Raw genomic sequence first — 24,385 nt, forward strand, 5'->3', positions numbered from 1 at the left:
TTAATTTTTGAGGCATCTTTTTAAACAAAAACTAAATCAAAAAGTCCATATATCAAACTATCATATTTTTTGTACAAAATTTGAGCAGTCCATGATAATTTTTTGAAACGGCTTCATTTGAAGATAAAAGAAAAAACATACATACACTAAAAACAGACAACAAATGATGTGAGAACAATTGGAATCATCCAAGTTGTTAAGGTAAATAAAGCATGAAGAAGAGAAAATTAGGGTACATACATGGAGGGATCAAGTGCCCAAAAAAATAGGCTACACTATAGCCAAAAGACATCCCTTGTTTCTAGTTTTGTTTCTCAATCTTATACCATGAAAAATGTTATATATGAGACAGTAAAAAAAACATAATTCTACGTTGCTTTCTTGTGTGTTTCATCATCACCTTGTAAAATAAAAATAAAATTCATTTTCTTTCTTTCCATGAATTCCTTTTGTTTCATTCTCTAAAAACCCTAAGGGTTCTAGGAGAAACATAAAAACAATTGCTTCATCTTTCATCAAAACAAGAGGAAAATAAAAAAAAGGAGTAAATATGCTTCTACGAAGCTCATCAACACCAATCCTTTACATCCCTCAAAGCTCACCGGTGGTCGATTCTTGTCATCGAAGCTCACCTAAGCCGATCTCAATGACGGCCTCGCGACATGACAAGATCCAAAGGACGCCCTCAGATAGCAACATGAGGCAGACTGCGGTCCCAAAAAAGCCAAGGCCGCCACCACTTATGAATATTCGTTCCATAGGTTCTCAAGATTCACTTAAAGATGAAGGGGTCGATAATATCGACTTGTCCATGCTTTCACTTGCCGGTGGTGATGTAGGAAGCAAAAGTGGAGCCCAAGGTTTTGGAGATCACGGTGAAGGGAAACAAATGATGGATGATTATTACCAAAATATGATCAAAACTTACCCTGGAGAAACCCTTCTTCTTGCAAACTATGCTAAATTCCTCAAAGAGGTGAAGGGGTTTTTTAAATTATTAATTACACAATACATACTCGAAGTATGGTCCGGATTTTAAATTTGACTACATAAAATTCAAAACATTCTAATTAAGTCTTTAAAGTATCAATATCAATCAAGTCCTTTAATCAACATAACAAGAAAATTTAAAATACATGGATCATATTTAAAATTTATATGTGTACTTACAGAGCCAATAAAATTCAAGAGGACATATTTTTTTAATACGTTAGATCAAAATTGTTTGTGTAGTAAACACGAATTTACAATATGATCCACATGTTTCAAATATACTTCACGTCATATTTGATCTAACATTCAACATAAGGATTAAAAAAACCTAATTGATACAATATCAATACTTATTTTCTGATACTTAATTCGGTTTGATGGAATAGGTTCGAGGTGATCTGGTGAAAGCTGAGGAGTATTGTGAGAGAGCGGTTTTGGTGAAACCAGATGATGGGGAAGTGTTATCAATGTATGGAGATTTAATATGGACTAACCATAAAGATGAAGCTAGGGCTCAATCTTTCTTCGATCGAGCTGTACAAGCTTCTCCTAACGATTGGTAACCCCTTTTTTTATTCATTTTTTTTAAAGATGCACTTATCCAAACTCAAAAGTTCATATGATATTTAGGATGATTTGGATAAAACTATAAGGGTCAAATATGGATTTGGGCAAAACAATGAAATCGGTTTAAAATTATGGATTAGTAGTGGTGAATCCTTACATTAAGTTTTATGGGTCTAATTAAAATTTTTAAAAATTTTAAGCCACTTAAATAAGAATTTACAAAAATTTTAAGATGTCTAATTAAAATATTTAATAGGCTTAATGAGAATTTTCAAAATTTGGGAGACTAATAAAATTTTCAAAAATTTTGAATGGATTAATGTAACACCACTATACCTAACCCGACTGTCGGGTCAAGATATAAGAATGTCACATTTGATGCCACAGTAACTATCGCCACATACTGATAAACCTACCCTTTAACGGAGAATATTTTGTTATCATTATCGTGTTATTCTCCTATTAAAGTTTTCTTGAATCAATTAGAGTAAAACTTTTAGCAACCTTTCATTTCATCATTACATATGTACAAAACAAGGCTTCGGTATCGATACTGGCAATAAGGTATAGGCACCTTGGCTTAAGTATTGATACCTCTGTCCTGGTAACGATACTGATTTAAGCTTCGATGTTTCAGAAAATCAAATAAAATTCATATGTATGAATACCCTGAATGAAGTATCGATACTTTGGCTGAAGTATCGATGCCTTGACTGAAGCATCAATACATTTCTCAAGGTATTGGTACTATGTCTCTGGTATTGGTGCCAAAGTATGATTTGTTATTCTAAAATAAGAGAAAATTTACTTTGGGTCAAATTGTAATTTATACCCTAGCCTCTCATATTTATTATAAAATAACCCAATATGTTCAAGATACAGATTTATTCTCAAAGATTTTTATCCAACCACTCAGTTCGAATCATATGATGTTTCCTTAATGAATCCCATATACATGCTTTTAATACTAAAGTTTATCAAAATTAATACAGTTATTACAGATTTATAAACAAATCCATTAAGGGTCATGTACTTTCAAAAATTAGATTACCCTTTTACATACTATATCTATTATCAAAATTTACCAATTTTATCAATTAGGACTTTCTCATTTTATCTTATATCAATTACTCACTTAATGTCTCAAAAATATTTTTGAAATTCATTTATGTATTAGTAAAAATCCTTCATTTGCAATAATTTCCTTGCATTATAAACTCCCCTATTATTTCTCCTTTTCCTCCTCTCCAATCCATATCTTTATTGTGCCTATATAAAATTCTTTAGTTTTTAGTATAACATGCTTTCATGTAACATTAATTATAATTACAAGAATCACATGTATACTCTTAGTAAAATTGTTCATTCAAGTAGTAGTCACTAAATTATTTTTATCTTTTTCTAAAGAAATTGAAATTTGGATCAGCTTTTTTTTTTCCAAAACTAGACTCAATTAAATTTTACCATAAAAATTTCAGAGTATCCACATAAGCCAATTAATACAGTTTATTCCTCAAATTTTCTCTTGTTCTACTGCTTGACAACTTCGCCCTTCTCCACTAAATATTAATTATCTTTTAGTTCGGGATCTGTATTATGTCACTGTTTGTTTCTCTTGAAAATAGACTCATTAAGAAATTAAAAATATAAATTTCATCGCCTAATCATTTTTGTACCATTTATGATGATTTTTCAAAGTTAGAACAGGAGAACCCGAATCTATTCTGACAGTGTCCACAAAAACTAATATATCTTAAAATATACAACTCCGTTGCTTACACCGTTCTTCTATAATAAAATAGGCTCAATAAGGTTTAATTTCATATTTAATTAAATCTCTAAATAAATTTCTATGATTTTTTTGTGAATTTTCAAATTAAAACATTGTTGCTGTCCAAACTGTTTTAATGAAAATATTTTCTTTTCCATGGTTCTTTGCACTATCTTTCATTCAATCATACATAATCATCATACTTTTGATTGCTATTCAATTTAATCACTTATGTTTATGTGTGGATTACATATTCATTTCTTAATTTTAGTACTTTTCATAATACAAATCGCATCCTCTCTTACTTACCAATTTAGTGTTTTAAGTCTCTATACTTCATCAAATACTTTCTATTTATAGTATTTAGATTAAGATGCATGCTCCATACATATCATTCACAACATATTTAACTCAATCTATTGAAATACAAGTAGGGTTAGTAATAAACTTATCTCCTTTGTTAAGAGTTTCTTCATTTCTTCTTCATTTCCATGCCTTTCTCATATTCACCACTTTCATTCCCTTTTCTTCTCATTTTCTTCACTTTCATCTACTATTTTATTGCTTCTAAAATTGATTAACATATTCTTTAGAATATGTACTTCGTCTTTTATCTTTGTTGTCTAAGGAAATTTTCAAGAATTTTGGGAAAAAAGGTAGGTTTTCATAGGAAATGACTAAATTGCCTAATAAGCAAAACTATCCCCCCATATATATAGAAATGATGGATAGTTTGTGTAGGAGAATGAAGAATTTTCTTTATTTTTTTACAAAAATATCTTTAATAAAATATCATCAATTAATATAATAATCTAACTTTTAATGATTTTCATCCGATGGTCATAATTTTTTCTTACTTTTTAATTTTATCTAATGGTCCAAATTTGTCCATAACCAAAGATATTTTCTCATAATTATCTTATTTAAGAAATGACTATTTTACCCTTGTATTTTCTCTACAATTCCATCCTTTTTATGGCATCTTCTTGGTAAAATTTACATTTAGTCATTCTCATTTCTTCATTCGTTTAATTTGGTCCTCTAGACCCTTCCACCCTTAAGATATTTGCACTATTAGCCCTTCAACTTTTCTATATTTATACATTAACTCCTCACATTTTAAGTATTTACACTTAGACCATAGAACTTTTCATATTTTTATGATTTAGTCGCTGGCTCAAATTAATATTTCACAACATACTTTTTATTTCAATTTTCTCTTAACATCCTTTATCTGTTACTTTCTTTATATCTTATTTCATTAAAAATATATCTCATATTATTTTCAACCAAGAGGATTTTGAAAATGTTACAATTAATGGCAATTTCTTTTTGGGGCTCTTATAAGGATCCACTTTTGTAGATCAGGATTAGCTCAAATATTCAATGGTAAATTATAATTTTTCTATTTTATTAACTTTTAACTTTATAATTTTATAAGACTAAACCACATTTTTACTATTTTGGGTGGATCAAAGTCCTTGCCTACCCCTTAAGGGTGGGGCTAACTAAGGGAACAAGGTCGTTGGCTCCCCTTGGCTAAAAAGTATAGGCATAATAATTTTTTTGGCTCTTCAACTTTACAAAAAAATTATTTTAGCCTTTCACTTATTTTTCCGCCTCTTTTAATCTTTAAACTTGCATTATTTATCAAATCACCCCAAAATGGATGGAAAAGTTAACATTTGTTAACTTTGCTAACTTGGCATACACATGTATTCCATGTCAACAATTAATTAATTATTGAAAATTTTAAATTATTTAAATAAATATTTTTTTATAATTTTCTATCACTTTTAATACTTTTTAATTTTTAAATAATTTTTTATTTTTTAAAAATTTAAAAATTAATTAATTAATAACATGTCATCCACATAACAATCCACGCTAATAAAGTTAACAAACATTAAGCTTTTCATCTGTTTTGAGATGATTTAACAAATAATGCAAGTTGAAAAGCTAAAAAGGATGAAAAATTAAATTGAGGGTTAAAATGACCTTTTTTTATAAAATTAAAAGGCCAAATAAATCATTATACCAAAAGTCTAATATGTTTTTAACCCTTTTGTAATTTAATTATTCAATTTAGATAATAATATTATTATTATTAAAAAATAACCATATAAAATATTTGGATATGGTGGACTTAGCTGGAAAATAATATAAAAATTTTATAAAAATGCAGCCATGTGATAGCATCTTATGCACGGTATCTGTGGGATGCTGAAGAAGAGGAGGAGAAAAAAGGAAAAGGAGAAGAACATCAAATGAACGGTGGTAATAGTTGCACACCCCAACCATCGCCACATGGCCATGGGCCATTTCCTCACCGACCACCCTGGTTCACTGCTACTGCTTATTAGCCTTTCTTCATCATCTCTCCCATTATGGGGATAAAAAAAAAATGTGTTAATATATATCCATATATATATATATATGCTATTCGTTCAACGAAATTTTGAACTGAATTTTGTATTATATTTTATTTTTATAATAAAATATGAAACAATATATAACACCCGGTTGATTAACAGTGGTGATTGAAATAACTTTTTATTTATATATCCTCTTATAATCTACTTACATTTCTTTTCTTTTCTCCTTTTCCAAAATTGTATCTGCATTAGTTATTACTATTCTTTTTGAATGGAACGTGATTGTCTGGAAAGTTTAGTATACATTAGAAGATATTTGATTAAAATCTCAACAATATTACATTGTCATGTTTGGTTAGTTTTTTTTTAGAAATATAATAATAAGTCCTTATTAAGTAAAAGATAATGTTCATGTATATAATTTTATAATAAATTTTATTCTTAACGAATATTTAACTTAAATATTTATTACTTTTTTAATTTTTTTTATTTATAATATTAATTGAAAGTTAAATTGTTTCAAATTTCTCCTATATATATTCTCTAAATATAATAATGCATTTCATATATATATAACACTTGTTTTGGAATAAATTTAAAAAATTACGTATATATAATGTTTGCAAAAAATTCATAGAAATAAAAAAAAATATCAAGTAGTAGGACAAAGGAAGAAAGCAATAACTTTTTTTTTTATGTTTATTAATAGATTAATAGCCTAAACTAATAGAAGATAGAGTTACTTTTATTTTAATATTTTTTAACTTTCTAATCTTCCAACATTTTATTAGAGAATCACATTGACATGCCAATGAAAAAGTAACTCTCAAAGGAAAGTTAGATTCTAATAAAAGTAAATTAAATTTGACATACCAAATGCTGCAATCACTTTTCAACTGATTAAATTTCAAAAACAATAACTACTTTCCATCATATCAAACGCTAACATAGGGTAAACTACACCTAATGTCACTCTAAAATACGATTTGTTCTTTTTTTTTCTCTCAATTTAGTCACTACCGTTAAAATAATTGTTCAAATTAGTTACTTCCATCAAAATAACTCATTTTGCATTAACGAATTACTAACATGACATATTAATTCATTGAGTGACCACGCACAACACTTTCTTGTTAACTTTTGACTAAAACTTCAAATCTCTTTATAATTAGTCTACAAGTTAAAAACAAATAAAATCATCCAAATTTTGAAAATTAAAATTAGTTTCAAAAAATTTCCATCTACAAACATAACAAATCTTTACCTATCAAAATTTGCATGGCACTATCGTCGAATCTAGGAATGAACCATTTTCAACTAATATTTGAGATGAAAAAGAAAAACAAAATATTGTAGAGCTAGAAAGTCCGAACACCAAGCGAATGAAAATACGCACGTCCCGATCTGTCTCCGACACTCCCACCACTCAAATAACACTCTGCGCAAGAATTCCCAGCAGTGGCCGCCACTTCCGTTTCTTCTTCTCCGGCATCCCTACGCGTGTGCCTGAAAGCGCATTCTTTGGTTTGATACGGCATCAACTCATTTCGGTCTATCATATTCGGAGAATTGTGGAGAAAGTTAAGCTTATCCAAATTCCCGCACAGATAAAATCGCAGCGTTTTAAGCCCTTAATCAATCATTTTGTAATATGTGACACTTTTAAATTAAAAAAATTAAATTAAATTAAAATTTTTCTGTTTTTTTATACCTAGCTCCCTCCCATGATTTTTTCTTCCTTTTAATGCACTTTTTTTCTAATAATTAGATTACTTTTCATAAAAATCATCTTACCATTTATTAACTTAACATTAGTTATTTTATGCAAAAAAAAATTTTAATAGTATATGAATTTTGAATTGGCGTGAAAAAAAAATCAAAATCGAGATTTATAAAATAGAAAAGAAACTCATCAAAGTCTAAGTTTCGTTGTCAAAATTAGGTTTAGATAAGTTGTTTAATAGGTTTTTGAATTTTTGGTCACCAAATTTTTTAGGTGAAGATAAAATAAATGGATATGTTTGTAATTTTTTTTGTTTAAGGGTTTAAAACGCCCTCAAATTTTTTCAAAAAAAGTAATTAAACCGCTCCTCTTTTTTTTTTTTGCACTCAATTGAGCACTTAAACTTTCAAAATGTATCAAAAAGGCCCTTAAACCTTTTCAAAAAAAGCAATTAAGCCCCTACTTTTTTTGCATTCAATTGGGTACTTGAACTTTCAAAATATATCAAAAAGACCCTCAAACTTTTTTCAAAAAAAAATAATTAAGCCCCTACTTTTATTAAAAATTAGAAAAAATATATAAAAATATTAAAAAATATAAAAATATAAAAATTTGTAAAATTTTATAAAAATCATAAAATATTATAAAATATATAGAAATATAAAAAATTATAAAATTTATAGTCATTAGAAAATTATAAAAAAATGTAAAGAAATATAAATTTCGTAAAAAAAAGTTATAAAAATTATCGTAGCAAAAGAAGCATTTTATATTTTTTTCTATAACTTTTATTGATTTTTATTTTTTTTATCATTTTCCGCCACATGTAGCACTATGTTGCAACATGTGATGACTTTGATTGAAAAAACTAGGGATCGTTAATTTTTTTTCTAATTTTTATAAAATTTTATAAAATTTTATTTTTTATTTTTATAAAAAAATTCTAATTTTTAATAAATTTTAAATTTTTTATATTTTTATTAAAATTTAATAATTTTTCTAAAATTTATTATTTTTTATTTTTATAAAAAAAATTCTAATTTTTAATAAAAGTAGGGGCTTAATTGGTTTTTTGAAAAATATTGAGGATTTTTTTTATATATTTTGAAAGCTCAATTACCCAATTGAGTAAAAAAAACAAGGGATTAATTGCTTTTTTTTATTAAGTTTGAGAGCCTTTTTTATGCATTTTGAAATCAAGTACTCAATTGAGTGCAAAAAAAAAAAGATGGACTTAATTGTTTTTTTTTTTTGAAAAAATTTGAGGACTTTTTACACCCTTAAGCTTAATTTTTAAAAAAAAAAAGCTTAAGTAAATAATATTTAACTTTATTTGGACTTTTTAGTTACAAAGTACCACATAACAAAATGATTGGATAAAAAAAATTAGTAAAATAGATAATAGAGTATAATTTAGATACCACTTTGGATAACAAAATATAGTTTTGCCACCACTTGTAATAAAAAAAATAGTGAACAACTTGAGAAAAAAGATATAGTTAAGTATCATTTTATCATTTTATATGGTTTAAGTCATTTTTAAGCTATCCATAATGTGCTTAACTCGTTCAAGATATTGCAACAAGTATAGTGCCCAACTAAACTAAAATTCAACCAAGAATTTCTTAACTAATTCAATGGCGCTAAACTCATTTAAATATTAATATATAAGTTTCAATTATAAAAAAAATTCAATGCAATTTTATTATTTTTGGAACAATATAGTATAGTTATTTTATGACCGAATAATGCTAGTATTGAAATTAAATAATTTGATTCTGAATTTCAATACCATACATTATGTCGGATTAGATTTTGAATATTATTATTTGAAATCAAAACTATCCATTGAATATCAAATCAGTTAAATACTCGAATTTCGTAAATAAAATATTAAAAATAAATTTAAAAAAAACAAAACAAATAATGAGTTCGAATATTCAAATAAGATAATACTTGAATTTAATAGATACAAATTTAAAAAAATATATTGAATTCGAATATTCGAATCCACATTTATTAATTGCACAACTAAAGCTTTTTTTGAATATCCTGTGGTAGTATACCAATGTTCTTTCTGAAACTGCTACAAATGGTAATCAGAATATTTGACTCCAAAATATTTCCCAAATTCGTAAAAAATCAACTCAGATATCCATGAATATTCAAATTCGTACTATCAATTGCCATCCGCTAGGTATAACCTAAAAGTCACTTGCGGCACAATCTAGAGACTGAAAAATAATCTACAAGCTATTTCATGGAATGAACGGAAAGCATTTACACACAGTAGCAAACTTCAAAGAAATTTAAAAAGGACTTTTAATTCACAAAACCAAGTTATTCAGCAGCCAAGGAGAAACCCTAATCATGGATTTATCTAAACAACAACAAAAGAAAAACTCCTAAAACTTTCCAAAATATATTCAATAAAGCCCATCCTTAAACCACATACATTAGGACAACTCGGTAAAAGATAGACACAGAGTCCTGCAAGCAACGACCGAAACAACCAAAGCTGCCAAATATCAGAGAAGACATCATAAGCTAATGTAGAAGTTTTTCATACCTTGATCATCGAGTAATTCAGTCTTAGACTTCCTTATTTAGGCAAAATGAGGTCAACAGCTTTGTATATGAACATCATGGTGCAATAGGCTCCTGTACAAAGTCCAGCTGTCCTTGCTCTCCAATCACTGGCTGTTGATCAATGTCAGGCTGACTTTCTCCTGAATCAACTGTAGGAACCGCCTCCTGCTGTTGAATTGGAGATAACTCTTCATTTGTCACATTGGATAAGGTTGTATTCTCCTCAGTTGTTGCTTTGGATGAAGCTACTTTCCCCTCAGAAGTTGCTTTGGATGCAGTTACCTTTTTCTGATTCAATGCCTTAGATGCTTTTTCCTCATTTGTTGCACCGGCCAAACTAGTCTTCTGAGAAGGCAGTTTGGGAAGGGATTTACGCTGTGGCTTCTTTGCATGAACCGGAGAAATTAATTTGGCAGAGATGCTCTGAGATGCTTTCTCATCCAGACTTCGCCGACCTGATTGGTGACTGCTATTGCTAATAGCATCAGACTCTAAAGGAACTGAGCCTTTTTTTCGACCAAGCTTTGGAGATTTAGCTCTTGTAGTTGGTATCTGCATCCAGTCAATAGCAAAAAAAAAAAAATTATAGTCGTGCCATGGTTAATAAATTTGTGAACTCAATTGTAGATGTGCGAAATATAGTATGAAATTATAAAACAATGCATGTCTCACTCTAAAGGAGACACAAATATGGTCTGTGCATTGAGGAATAGACCAAGGCAACTTAAAACAATTGAATTCAAAGTTTCCCTTCAAGAGGTTTAAACAAAGAAGATAAATACTAGTCCAGAAGAAAAATTGCTTGCTGTCGGTAAAATTTAAGTTTGACTTCCCACCAAAATAAATGGCATCAACAACTGAAACCGTCATTCCAAAACAAGGATATTATTTGGCTACAATGTTTAAAGCAAAATAGGTTTGACATTACACGGCACTGTTAAAAGGCATGGACCACATGGTGACTACTAGAAGGTACTTGAAGGAAAAATGCTGTAAAAGACATGGCTGAATCTAACAGGGATTGACCAATTTCAGCACACCCAATGGAAATCTAGGTTCGCATCTTACAGCATAGTACATGAGTCAGAAAGACGAGAAAATTATCCATTAAAATTTCAATCTCACATGAACCCCAGGTTGTGGCCTATTGGCCACGTGTTCACCTTCCTCACAAATAACATGGGTTCAAATCATCGTTGTACCAAAAAACAAAAAAACAGTTCAATCTCACATCTGGAATGCATCAAATGTATGCTCTCAGGTTCATTCAGAAGGGCTTTTACTAATTATGACAACATCGATTTCATTGTTAATCAGTTCAAGTCGTTATAAGTTAAGCTACAGCTGATGCCAAACTCAATCATCTGACAGCATCTTACAGGGAAGAAAATGGCTCCGGTGGGATGATGTGCAAATGCCTGAATAATATAATGATAAAACCTTCAAAAGTAACCTTCACGCCTATAGGTATTGTTCAGCATTTCAGTCCTCTCATCCTCCGATCTCAAAAGAGAGGAGAAAGATATGATGGTAATAAGCATGCTGTTAAGAGTTAAAATTGAATTGAACTTCATTTGCCTATGCAAATTTCAATATTCAAAGGATTCTCAAGCTTTTTATACGTCAGAACATTCAACTAACCTTCTTTAATTCCACCTTAGGAGGTGCAGGTTCCTGATAGAAGCTTGGCATTGGAGTTGCTTTGAAGTTTAAACTCTTCCTAAACTTCTTAATCTCAGCTTCTTGAGTTTCCTGGCAGAAAAATGACGTGTCACTATGATAGGAAAGAAACAATTCAAGGCCTTAAGTCATCACATTCAAAAAATAAGACCTTGGATTTTGCTTGCAAATTGCTCTGTTCTACTTCCTTTGCATGAATTTTTTCCTCAAGTTTAGTGTAGAACTGTGCAACACAATGGAGATAAAAGTTAAATAAAAGAGCTGCCAGAATAGACAATGTAAAATCTTCAGAATATAAAATAAAACACCAACCTCTCTCCTTTTCTCAGCCCGTTCATCACACTTGAAACTGAAACCATAATTTGGAAGAGTACCAACCCTAAGAGGTTTGGCATCGGCTGCCATGGGGCTTCTATGAAGCAATTAAGGAAAACAGATATATATCAGTTAAAAACAGAAACTTCTGGACAAGAGTGAGAAGGAAGCTCAAATAGCAAACAATTTCAACCCATAGTCCCAGACAGGAGGTAATAATGAAAAGTCCAAACTGCAAAGGATACAACAATTCTGTGTCTACTTCAGTTTTATGAATAGGTCCTTTGTTCAAAGGCTTCAGCTTGGGTTTCTCCCTGTAATAAACAATAGAACAGCTAAGATATGGAAGGAGAAAGTATCCCACATCATCTCGAACATAAAGTAATTTCAAGGGAAAATGAATAGATGAAATGTGAACATAAGAGTTTCCCCTCTAAGTTGGTTAATAACATCAATAACATGGGCAGAAGGCAGCATGATGAAAGAGAAGAAATTCAAACATAAGCATAAGTAGTACATACATAGTGCCTTCAGTGAAGGCTGCACCAGATTTCTCAGAATGCTGTCAGAAGCAGAGAGGGAAAACAATTATCAGAAAGGCGGTAATAGTTACAAAATTTAAATAACAATAATAATAATAATAATAATAATAATAATAATACTATCAACTCCAACCTTGGATGCATTGCCATGTTTTTCATTAAATGATCTACTACTTTGAAGAGGTTGTTTTGGACGTGAATTTTTAGCTAGAGAACCACCCTTTGAAGCTGTCAAAGTCGCCTCTGCACTTTTTCCATCTTTACTTTTCTTCACTAAAGCTGAAGAAACATTTCTAGGACCTGAGGGCTTCTCATTCTTGGTCTTCCCTTGAACCTTCTGAGATTTGGATTGCTTCACAGTATCTTTAACTTCCCCTTCCTATGAAGACAGACACACTCATAAAAAATGAAAATCAGACTAATGGTAATTAATAAAAAGGATATATATTTGATGCACTAACCGTGTATAACTTTGTGAATAAACCAGATGATACCACATCACCACAAAATTTTAAAATAAATCTACTTAACTTCATTTTCAATAAAGTGTCATCATCGAGCTTATTGGTAGTTGACACATTTTCAATGCGTCAAATATGAACACTAAATAAAAACACCCAAACAGAATGTAAGGCCTACTACCTTAGAATCAATCAATCCATTGCTATCCACGAAGCCACTCATTCCTTCTCTATCTTCCTTAGTTATTCCATTATCATCCATTTCATTCTGCAAACAAGTCTCCAAAGTTTTCTCAACATTCCCATTCACATTATCTGAAAAACCATCGTCGTCCTCAGACACCTGAAGTTTCCTATTAACACCATTTTGAAGGGCAACCTCAAGCCCCTCAACAAGCAAGACATCTTCCGAATCCATCATACACTGTAAAACGAACAAAACAAACAAGTATAAGCGCAATTAGAAAACAATGAAAGGGAATTAACACTTTAACAAGTTTAAATTCCTCAAACCTTCACAACAAGAATAAACTATATATACTAATTTCCAATGGTCTCCTTCTATCCACGTTCATCTCTTACAACCTCAAAAAGAGATCAATTTTGGATTTCCAGAAATACTAATCGCATCTATAATATTCATTGTTGCTACAAGAAGCACTAAATTAGATCTTATACTTGCACACCAAAAATCAACAAAAATCTAACAGTAAACATCAGAAGTAGCTCAGTAGAAAAAGGCGGAACCAAATTAGTGAAAAAAATTAAGTAACAATAGAATATTTAAGTAGAGCAAATCTGCAATTAGAACAGAGATCTTCAACATCAACTAAACAGCTTATGCATTTTCTCTTCACATTGATCTACTCTTTCCTAAAATCAAACATGAAATTCTCACTCTTTCTCAGGAAACAAACAAACAATAAACACTAACCAAATTAGTGAAAAGAAACGAGTAAGACTAGAAGATTTAAGTAGAGCACATCTGCAACGAGAACAGAGATCTTCAACATCAACTAAACAGCTTAACGCATTTCTTTTCACATTGATCTACTATTACCTAAAATCAAACATGAAATTCCCACTCTTTCTCAGGAAACAAACAAACACTAAACACTAACCAAAGTAGTGAAAAAAACGAGTAATAGATTATTTAAGTAGAGCAAATCTGCAATGAGAACAGAGATCTTCAACATCAACTAAGCAGCTTAATGCATTTCTCTTCACATTGATCTACTCTTACCTAAAATCAAACATGAAATTCTCACTCTTTCTCAGGAAACAGACAAGCAACAATTTATTTTCCAAAAAAAAAAAAAAAGTAAACTAATTTACTTCCTTACCTCGTAAAGCGTGCGAAAAATCAAAACTTCATGAATCCGTGAATGAAGAGAATTTAAGTAAAGGAAAATCGAAAGGATCTGAAAGATAATAAATTAAACAGTGTAGATTAAAGCCTCTAGGGTACTCAACGGTAAGGATCATAAAAAAAAAGCAAAATAAATAAAAATAAAATAATTTGGGAATATGATTTTTTTTTTTTTGGTTCTATTTTTCTTTGAAGGCTGTAAGGGATTTTATAGTAGCGGATTTCAAATCCATTTCCAAGGCCACTCTCTTTCACAGAGAAAATGATTTGATGTACTGTCCCAATAAAATACGGTTACTAAAATACGGTTTTCTTAATTAAAATACGGTTTTTGTACGTTACTTTTTTATTTATTTTCCTTTTACCGGAATTTCAGAGAGTTTACATATGGTTAATTAACTAACACTGGTTTCATTCTATCTATTATCGCTACTAAAAAACAATTTTTTTTACTTTTTATTTATTTATTTTTCTAACTTTTTTCCTAACTTTTCTCGTTGGAGGTTTTATTTTGTTTAAAGTAAATTGTAACTTAAAATTAATTAACCTTATTTTCACCTTAGTTACTCTAAAATTAGATTAAATCACCCATCACTCATTTTAAATACGGATCATATTTATTTTAGGTTTCTTATAAACACATTATTCATCTTCCATTACCATTTAATGGTAGAATAGCTGATTGTATAACAAAAACTTATCCTAAGAATGCTTTAGAGCATATTTGAGTTACCTATGAATAATATTAGGAAGATGTTATTAGATCATAAAACTGGAAATTCTTATACAAGGACTAATAGGTCCTAAGGCCTCTGATGGTCTTCTTCTATCAAAAACATATTCATCAAAATATTTTTTGAATGACTAAAATAAGAACTAACCTATATTTAGAATGACTAGCAGTGTAATTTTTCCTTTTGTTTTTAATTCTCTTATTTCCATTTTTTGTTTTTTAACTAAGCAAAGTATATCTCTACTATTAATAAAGCTTATGATTGAGTAGGTGTCACGAGTTAAGTGGGCACCAACTTAATTAGGAAAAGAATGAAGACATCTTTTCGTAATTAAAATATATTATATTATTTTAGGGTTATTTAGTCTTTTTATTTAAATAAAAATATACTTATGATGGGATTTAAACCCACATCAATTGATTTAGTAAAATTTTAAATTCACCATTCAACCAAAAATTCATTTTAATCAATAACATACATTTTTATTTTAATATGTACAATTTATTACATTCATCAGTTGTATATATCTATACTTACTATTAATAAAACCTATGGCTGAGTTGGTGTCATAAGTTAATCTGGTACTAACTCATATACGAAATGACTAATATACCCTTTTAGTGAATGATTGTTATTATTATTTTGATGATCTTTTTGTCTTTTCATACTTTTATATAGTTTTTAAATAAAAAAACTAAAATTAACGTGTCTAAGAATTGAACTCATGTTTAATAAATTTATAAACAAATTCTTTTATCACTATTCCATTAATAATTTTTTTAGTAAACTTTTAAAAAACTAATTTTTAATATAAAATGTTTTCTACGAAATTTGTGTATCTATACTATTAATTAAGTCCCTGACTAAGTTGGTATCACGAGTCAGCTGGACACCAACTTGGTTAAAAAAATTATGGAAATGTCCTTCCGTAATTAAAATAAGTTATATTATTTGAAGGTACTTTAATTTTTTTTTAACAAAAGCCAATAAAAATGCGCTTATAATGGGATTCAAACCTGCACCAATTAAATTGATAAAACCCTAAATTTACCACTAAACTAAAACTTCATTTTCATGTGTTTTATACATTTTTATTTTAATATGCACATTTTATTACCTTAAATTTACCATAAGTTTCATTATTTATTGGATATTATTTTAAACACACATTTATGTTTTAAATATATAATTTAGCGTGATAGGATTACTAGTTATAAATAATGTTTGTTCTTCTTTCTCTTAAAGAAGTAACGATATCAATGCGTTACTCGGTTATTAATTGATTACTCAGCTTTTTCTAAAAGTTGTGATCCATTTTGCTTTTTTTTGAAAGCCATGGTGGTATTATTTAGTTGTAACTTTAATGTCTATTTTTTCTTAGTAGGTACTTTAGTTTCCGTTTTCGAGAAATTATGAAGGAGGTGAGGTCATTTGGAGATTGTTTCTATGCATCACCAATGTGGAAGGAATTTTTTTGGGACCTCTAGCATTGTCACAAATGTTTATTGGAATTAACTATCAACAAAATTTGACAATGATAAAATTAAGATACTGTTATCAACAATTGATTAAAGTGGTGCATCTCTAATAGTTTTTTTGGCATTATAAATATAGCAGTCATGACTGGTTATATATCTCCTCCACTGGTTTTTTTTAAGATGGGAAGAGAAGAGAATGCAACAATTTAATTAAAATCTTTTACCTTCCTATAGTGTTTTACTCTTGATGAGTGTATATGATTAGAAACAAAAGATTAGTATGAATGACATTTCCAATTTGATTTTCTTTGATCTTTTGTCTTTTCTTGTTTGTAATTAACTTAAACTTACTTTGCTAGTGTTGTTATTATGGTATGTTACACTCCTCTCAACTTATAAGTTGTGTTATGGTTTTGACTATTGATAGAATCACTATTTTATTTCACCAAAAAACAAAATTTTGAAGCTGTGATAATGTTTTTAAAATAATATTAGGCTTTAATTAATATTGACCTGGTAAATATTGACTCAAATCTAAAAATTTCATTCGATTTCATATTTGACCTAATTTGATTTAATGATAAAAAGTGAATAATTCAAATTTATTCAAATTTATTCAAACCAAATATATAATAACTCAATCTCAAGTGACAAGAATTAGAAACAATACAAGATTCGAAAAAACTCAATCCTAAAAACATATCTCGAATCCAAAACAAGACTAACATAAAATAACTCAAAACCCAATTTTGATCTAAACTTAAATTAATCTAAACTTAGATAAGTGTTAATCTAAATAGGGTTCATGCATGGTGAGTTTAACTTCAAAATAAATATGGATAGAGAATTTCCACTTCATATTTAGCATAAGAATACTCCAACCTAAAACATCAAAACTTCCAATGTCTCAATATTATCATTTCAACTAAAACCTTACTAGCTTCTATCAACTATCTTTTAATCCATTAAAAATTTTATTTTCTATTTTAGTATAGTATATTTCAACTACTTTATAGAGTGTATTTGGATGAAGGATATGTAAAAGAGACTTCATTTATATCAAAATTTTCAAAATTTTAAAAATGAATTTGTTTGTTTGAGTAAATATATTAGAAAATTCTAAAATTTGTTAGAAATTTCAAAATATGATTTTAATAGCTCGCCTAAAGTGGTAGTTTTTTCAAAATTCCTTGTAAATTGAAAAAAGCTAAACTTCAAAATCATTTTTATTGAATTTTAATAAATTTTTTTAAATTTTATTTTATTCATACTATTTATGGTTTTTTTTACATAATGTATCCAATTAAATTTTTTATATTGTTTATTAATATAATAATTTTTATTTTATAATTGTTTTTTAATTTATAAAATTCCAATAATTATTTTTTTTCTAAATCAATTATTTATTCAAACAAATCAATTGCAAATGTTAACATTTAAATTAATAATTCTAAAATATTAGCATTTTAAGAATCTAAAAAAATAATTTTTTTCATCCAAACACTTGAAATTTTATATGATAGTTTTAAAATTAATATCAAACATTATAGCAAAGTCCTTTTGAATTTTCCCCAAAGAAAGGTAAAAATAATAAAATGAAAGTTATTAATACATTGATTTGGAAGAGATATCTTCACCTTGAATCAATTTGTTTGCCCTTTTTATTTTAAAATTAGTAAGATTCAATATCCTATTTAGTTAAAAATTTACAAAATGTTAAAACTTAGGAATTTTTTAAGCATAAATTGTTTGTTGTTGCTTTTTAGTTAGATAAATTATTGATAAAAAGAAAATTGATTATGAATTATTGTATTTTATAAGCATAAAAAAACATTTAAAGAAGTAGATTAAGCTTCAAATTATCTGACAAAATAAGGTAAATTAATAAGAGGAGATCATGATAGTGTAGTAAAAAGACACCAAACCGTCTTGCCTCTAGCTTTTTTTTTTTTTTTTTTGGCTTTTGAGTGTAAGTTTTTCATGCCTAGTGTGTATGTTTAGTATTGCTTAGTCAAGTTATTTTTATAATTTTCTTTTCCTTTGTTTTTGTTTATGGTGTCAGTTTTGATGGAGGTAGAGTTTCGAAGACTAACGGTTCTAGACAAGAGGTGGAGTTTGTTCTAGCTCCAAATAAGGCTCAGGTAGATGAAATCAACAATGATCTTTGTATGGTGGAAAATTTCTTAGGAGAGAGGGTCATTACCTTTTCTACCAGGGAGAGTACTCTTTTATCTCTTTGGAGACCAATTCAAGCAGCACATATCAAGCCTATTGGAGATAATGGGTCCTATATTATTCACTTTTTTCATCCAGTTGATCTGAAGAAGATGCCATCAGGTGGACTGTGGTATTTAATTTTTTTTTTTTGTTCAACAATTGACCAAATAAGAGAATTCAAAAGACATTTATTTCCATTTTATGGACTTCTGGGTTCAGGTGCTTGACTTGCTGCCTGGATTTGCATCTGAAGCCTTAGTGAAGAGTCTTGGTAATGTGATAAGGTCCTTTATAGATTACTTTAGTTAGTTAGCCTTATATGTTGATTACTTTAGTTGTCATATTGGTCTGAGTTTTATTGAAAATGTAATATTTGTTGTTTCTATTGTTAATGATACTAACGAAGATGAATGGCTTACGAATGGGTGTATGGAGTAAGCTTATCAACCTGGGGTAAATTGTCTTTCTTTTATTGGGTTTTCTATATGATGTTTTAATAATATTTGATCTTTTCCTTCAAAAAAAAAGAGGAGAGAGAAAATGTCACTTATTTGAGACGATAATTCTAATTATGGATTCGAATATCCACAGATTTCTTATCCTTTTTTATGTAGATTCGAATAATTTCCAAATTCAGATTTTAAAATTACTATCCACTACGAATTTGGAGCGAATGAGGATAAATACCTCAGGTATCCATTATCCAAATTTGCATTATTTTTTCAAATAATTTATGCAGATTTGAATTCAGATAATTGAATCCACTAATTACAAATTGTTTATAATTTTGATTTTATATATAGTCAACCCTTTTTATAGCAATCCCATTTGTCTGTCAAAATTTTAGATGTTATAGAGGTGGTTATTATACACCTAAAACTGCATGTGAGATTTAGTTATATTGGGACCTAAAATCATTAATTGCTTCAACTGCCTAAGTTGAATGTAAGTGCCTGATTATAGTGACCACTATAGTTGGCACTACGAAAACTATGTAAACAAAACAACAAAGAACACAAAGGTTTGTTTATGTAATTTAGTTTCCCTACATTTTCGAAGTCTCGTTCTTGTATCTAAATGATAGAACACAATTGATTTACCCTTCAATTTTATTCACATAATAAGTTCTGTAACGAACAGATAAATGGCTCTCAATATGCTCTTACATAAGACCTATACAAGTCTCGTAATATATAGAAGTTTTGAGACTTGTTAACATACTAAAGATTGATTACAATGCAACCCCTTAAAGTCAACATCTACAAAATAATAAAAGAAATATACCAATAAAGTCCAATAAAATATGATCTAATGGAGATTAGTCTTCAAGGTAGACTCCAATTTAATATTGAATGGTTCCCTATAATACAAAGGCTGTAATTGTTCAATTTGATCCAATCCAATCTTCACAAGGCAACAGATTAGTTTCGGAAGTTGGGCCTCCGTATTTGTAACATCCTAATTTAAGGCATAGTCGGAACAATAATTCCGGGACCACAAATTCGATGAGGAAAAATTTATTTTTACTATATTTTTATGGCCTACAATTTCACGGAAAGATTTTGTGAAAATTTCGTTCAAAAATTTTGACGTTTGGGCACTCAATTTAGTAAAAAGAACTAAATTGTAAAAAGTGCAAAAGTTGAGTTTTATATGTTAAAGGTATTTAATTGTTATGGAAATATAAATTAGGGGTCCTTATATGGTAATTAGACCATTAGTTAGTGATGGACAAAAATGGACATGAGATAAGTGAAATAGGATTTTTTTAAGTAAAGGCATTTTAGTCATTTAGTAAATAAATAGAATTAAAAGGGAAAAAGATGTAAAAATTGTGTTCATCATCCTTGCTTGCTGCCAAAGCTTGAAGGAAGCCATATCTAGGGTTTCTTCACTTTCTCAAGCTCATAGTAAGTGATTCCAAGCCCCGTTTTTAATGTTCTTTACGTTTTTGGAATCCCGATAGCTTAATTTAGCTTATTTTAGCAATAATTTAACCTAGGGTTCATATTTGGAAAAATAACCATTGGTGAAATAATGTTTTATGGTATAATATGAAGCTAGGAATTATGTTAAACAACTTTTGCTAGTCGATTTTAAGTGAAAACGAGTATATTGACATAATCGGCAAAAATACCTAATGTTCATAAGTAAGTGTTAGAGTAAGAATTTGATGTTGTCATAGAAGAGAAAAATGTTCAGCATGTTATAAAACATAATAATAAGAGATGAAGTTTAATTTCCGAGCTTTGGGGCAAAAGTGTAAATATGTAAAAGTTTAGGGGCAAAACTGTAATTTTGCCAAAATTGAGTCAAGGACTGTTTTGATGAATGTGAGTATTAAATAAGCTAAATTTTCTATTATAGATCAAGAAGAATGAAATTTGGAGCTAGACCAGGGAAAGAAAAAGATTGATGACTAAAGTGTTAGATTTGATCACATTTTTGTACCGAGGTAAGTTTACGTTAAATAAATGCAATATTTTAATAATTATTATTAATTTTATTATTTTACAGGAATTATATATTTATTTCATGAATTTATTTAATGTTGACTCAAGTATGAGATGACAGAGAATCAGTGTTAAAAAGTTCCGTTGAAACATAAGGAATGTATCGGATACAAATGTCATGACATTTGGGTAAAGAGGTCCCATGTAAGACCATGTCTGGGACATGGCGTTGGCACCGAGATGAGAGGTCCCCCATAAGACCATGTCTGAGACATGGCATGGGCACCGATAAGAGAACTCCCATGTAAGACCATATCTGGGATATGGCATTGGCAGTACAGAAAACATCTCATGTAAGATCATGTCTGGGACATAGCTTTGGCATGTTATTATCGAAAAGAGACCCAAGTATCCTTATTATTCCAATGTGGCTCAATGGGCTAGTAAACAAATTATGTTTCATGAAAGTTCAGGTAAGAGCATAAATAGCAAATTCAGGTGAGTTATAAGAGTTAAAAACATATTATGTTATCAATTGAGAACCAATATTTCAGTAAGAGAAGAGTAAGTTGTAATCTTAAGCTATCTAAATTGGTAAGTAAATAAACAAGTAAATGAGAGTAAGTAAAGAGGAAACTTAAGAACATGATACTTGCATATCATTATTTGTGTTAAATATTGTTATTTATTTACTTGTAAACGTACTAAGCTTTATGCTTACTTCTTTTATTTCTTTTTCTTTCATGTAGTATTATCAAGCATAGTCGGGATCTTAAAGACGTCGGAGAGCGTTCGCACTATCAACCACCACAACTTGGTATTTTAAGACGATAAATGTTTCGAGCTATGACATGTATAGGGACTTAGTCATTTCGATTGTATATTATTAAATTATGACCAAAAGATGATATGTAAATATTTGATGATGAATAGTTATTAAAATGGCTAAGTATGAAGGTGATTGTTGTTATAAATATCTAGGTGATAAAATATGCATAGAAATCATGAAAAAGTAAAAATTGGTAGTGGAAACAGTTTTGGGACAGCATCAGTGACGTGACTTTAAAAAATCACCAAGGATAGTATAAAATGAATTAGAGAGTGAATGATATATATAATTAAATCTTATTGAGTCTATTTTCATAGAAAAATAACAGTGTAGACAAAGGAATTATGTATTCTAAGATATTTTCCTTTTAGTTAGACAAGGTCAAAGTGGTTTTCGGAATCCTCTATTTTGACTTTGGAAAATCATTAAAAATTGTAAGAAAATATTTATGAGTTTTAACTTATATTTCTAGATTCCTTATTGAGTCTATTTTCTTTAGAAACAAGTGAGAACACCATATGAAGTCTGTACAATGATATAATTAAATTTTAGTGACGAGAGGTCAGGATAGTCAATCAGTGAAACAGGGAAGAATTTAACTAATAAACAGTACTAATTGGATGAACCAAAAATTTTGAAAAATTTATGGTAAAAAGATATATGAGTCTAGTTTTAGGAAAAATTTACAGATCTAAATTTTGAGTTTCGTAACTCGATTTATAATTAATTTAGTAACTGTTGCGCAGGTGGATAGCTTTGTTGTGAATAGTAAAATTAATTTCAAAAGTAAAATTTTATGCCCAAACTTTTAAGTTAAGTCAAGTAACGCCTCATGCTCGACTCCGGCAATAATTTTGGGTAAGGGGTGTTACAGTATTATTAAAATATCAATACAAGTAATAACCCAAAGACTTTGTTATAATAAATTATTAACAACAAATATGACAAGTTTTGTTACGTTGTCGCAAGGATGATGGTAGTAGCCACTATTGAGTGATACTTAGAATGCTACTCCACAACTTGCTTCAACAAGTTCATATTTGATTTTTTTTTAATTTCAAATTAAAAAATTATAATATTTTAATAATTTTATTAATTAATGAGATTTAGATTATATCTTTAATGAAATTTACAAATATAATTCCATTTATTAAAGATTATTTTTCATCTAATAAACTATTATTAATATTTTTATACATAAAATTTTAACATTTTATTGAAATAATATATTAACTAAAATTTATTATTTTTCTTTCACTTAGGAATAAAACTAATTTTACTAAAATTTGAGATAATGGATTGTTATAGAGAACTAATTTAGTAATGAGTGTACCTCATTTTTATGATTGTTGTTATAGATGAAAAGTTGTTAATAGAGGATAATAATAAAATTAAAAAAATGATTCTATAGTAAACTTGGTTGTTATAATAAATGCTATTATAGAGGATGGTTGTTCTAAAAAGGGTTTATCCGTATATAAAAAAAAGAATTTTTTGCATGTTCGAATTTAATTTTTTTGCGGATTTGGATATCCAACAAATAATAATATTTAATTAAGATTCTGATTGGGATAGTAATACTTGGATAATTCAAAAAGGCATAATGACAAATTTAGCTCTTAACGTTTATATCTTTTTTCAATTTGACCCTTGTTTTTTTTTTTGGAGCTAAATTTGGTCCTCAACCTTTTAAAAAGAGTCAAATGATTTTTTTAAATAAAAATATTAACTAAAATGTTAAATTTTTAAATATTGCATTTTGCATGGTAATCCATATGTATTTCATACTATTTTTTGAAATTTTTTATAATTTTTATTTTTAAAATATTTTTATAAATTTAATATTTTTTGTTGACAGTACATAAAAGACAAACAAAGTTATGTTAGTATAGTATACATAGACTGTCACTCGATTGCCACATCAACATGGTTAAAAAATCATATTTTACTCAATATTTTCGTTAAAAAATATAATTTAATTTTTTTTAAAAGATTAATAATCAAATTTAACAAAAAAAAAAGGTAAGTTTGAAATTTAAAAAAAAAGGTAAACTTCCATAACTAAAATTATTATTAGAATTTCAAAAATGCATATACCTAACTCGTTGTTATCCTAGGTCAGTGATGAATGATGATTTTTGCCACAAAATTCTATTTAATTTGATAAATAATTTGAAAGTCAATATGTTACTTTAATATTCTTTTTTGGATATATACGTTTAAAAATAATAATTTATAAACTAACACTTATAAAAATTTATTTTCATTGTACGATATATTTTAGGTAAG

General features: G+C 28.4%; 2 protein-coding genes across 2 annotated transcripts; one reads left to right on the top strand and one right to left on the bottom strand.

Annotated features, from left to right (window-relative positions):
* Positions 1-365: 365 nt before the first annotated feature.
* Positions 366-5,908, top strand: LOC107900351 (uncharacterized). Its single transcript, XM_016825980.2, has 3 exons — positions 366-976; positions 1,380-1,552; positions 5,517-5,908. The coding sequence occupies exons 1-3, from the start codon at positions 551-553 to the stop codon at positions 5,692-5,694; spliced, it is 777 nt and encodes a 258-aa protein (XP_016681469.1). The 5' UTR covers positions 366-550; the 3' UTR covers positions 5,695-5,908.
* A 3,819-nt stretch (positions 5,909-9,727) lies between these two features.
* LOC107901611 (protein WVD2-like 6) lies at positions 9,728-14,246 on the bottom strand. Its single transcript, XM_041095385.1, has 9 exons — positions 14,138-14,246; positions 13,198-13,440; positions 12,689-12,934; positions 12,535-12,575; positions 12,259-12,327; positions 12,011-12,110; positions 11,850-11,921; positions 11,660-11,770; positions 9,728-10,570 (listed from the first exon to the last, which is right to left on the bottom strand). Exons 1-9 carry the CDS (start codon positions 14,210-14,212, stop codon positions 10,073-10,075), a joined length of 1,455 nt encoding a protein of 484 aa, XP_040951319.1. The 5' UTR covers positions 14,213-14,246; the 3' UTR covers positions 9,728-10,072.
* Positions 14,247-24,385: the final 10,139 nt, after the last annotated feature.

Source organism: Gossypium hirsutum, chromosome D06 (assembly GCF_007990345.1).
Source record: "Gossypium hirsutum isolate 1008001.06 chromosome D06, Gossypium_hirsutum_v2.1, whole genome shotgun sequence".
NCBI lineage: Eukaryota > Viridiplantae > Streptophyta > Magnoliopsida > Malvales > Malvaceae > Gossypium > Gossypium hirsutum.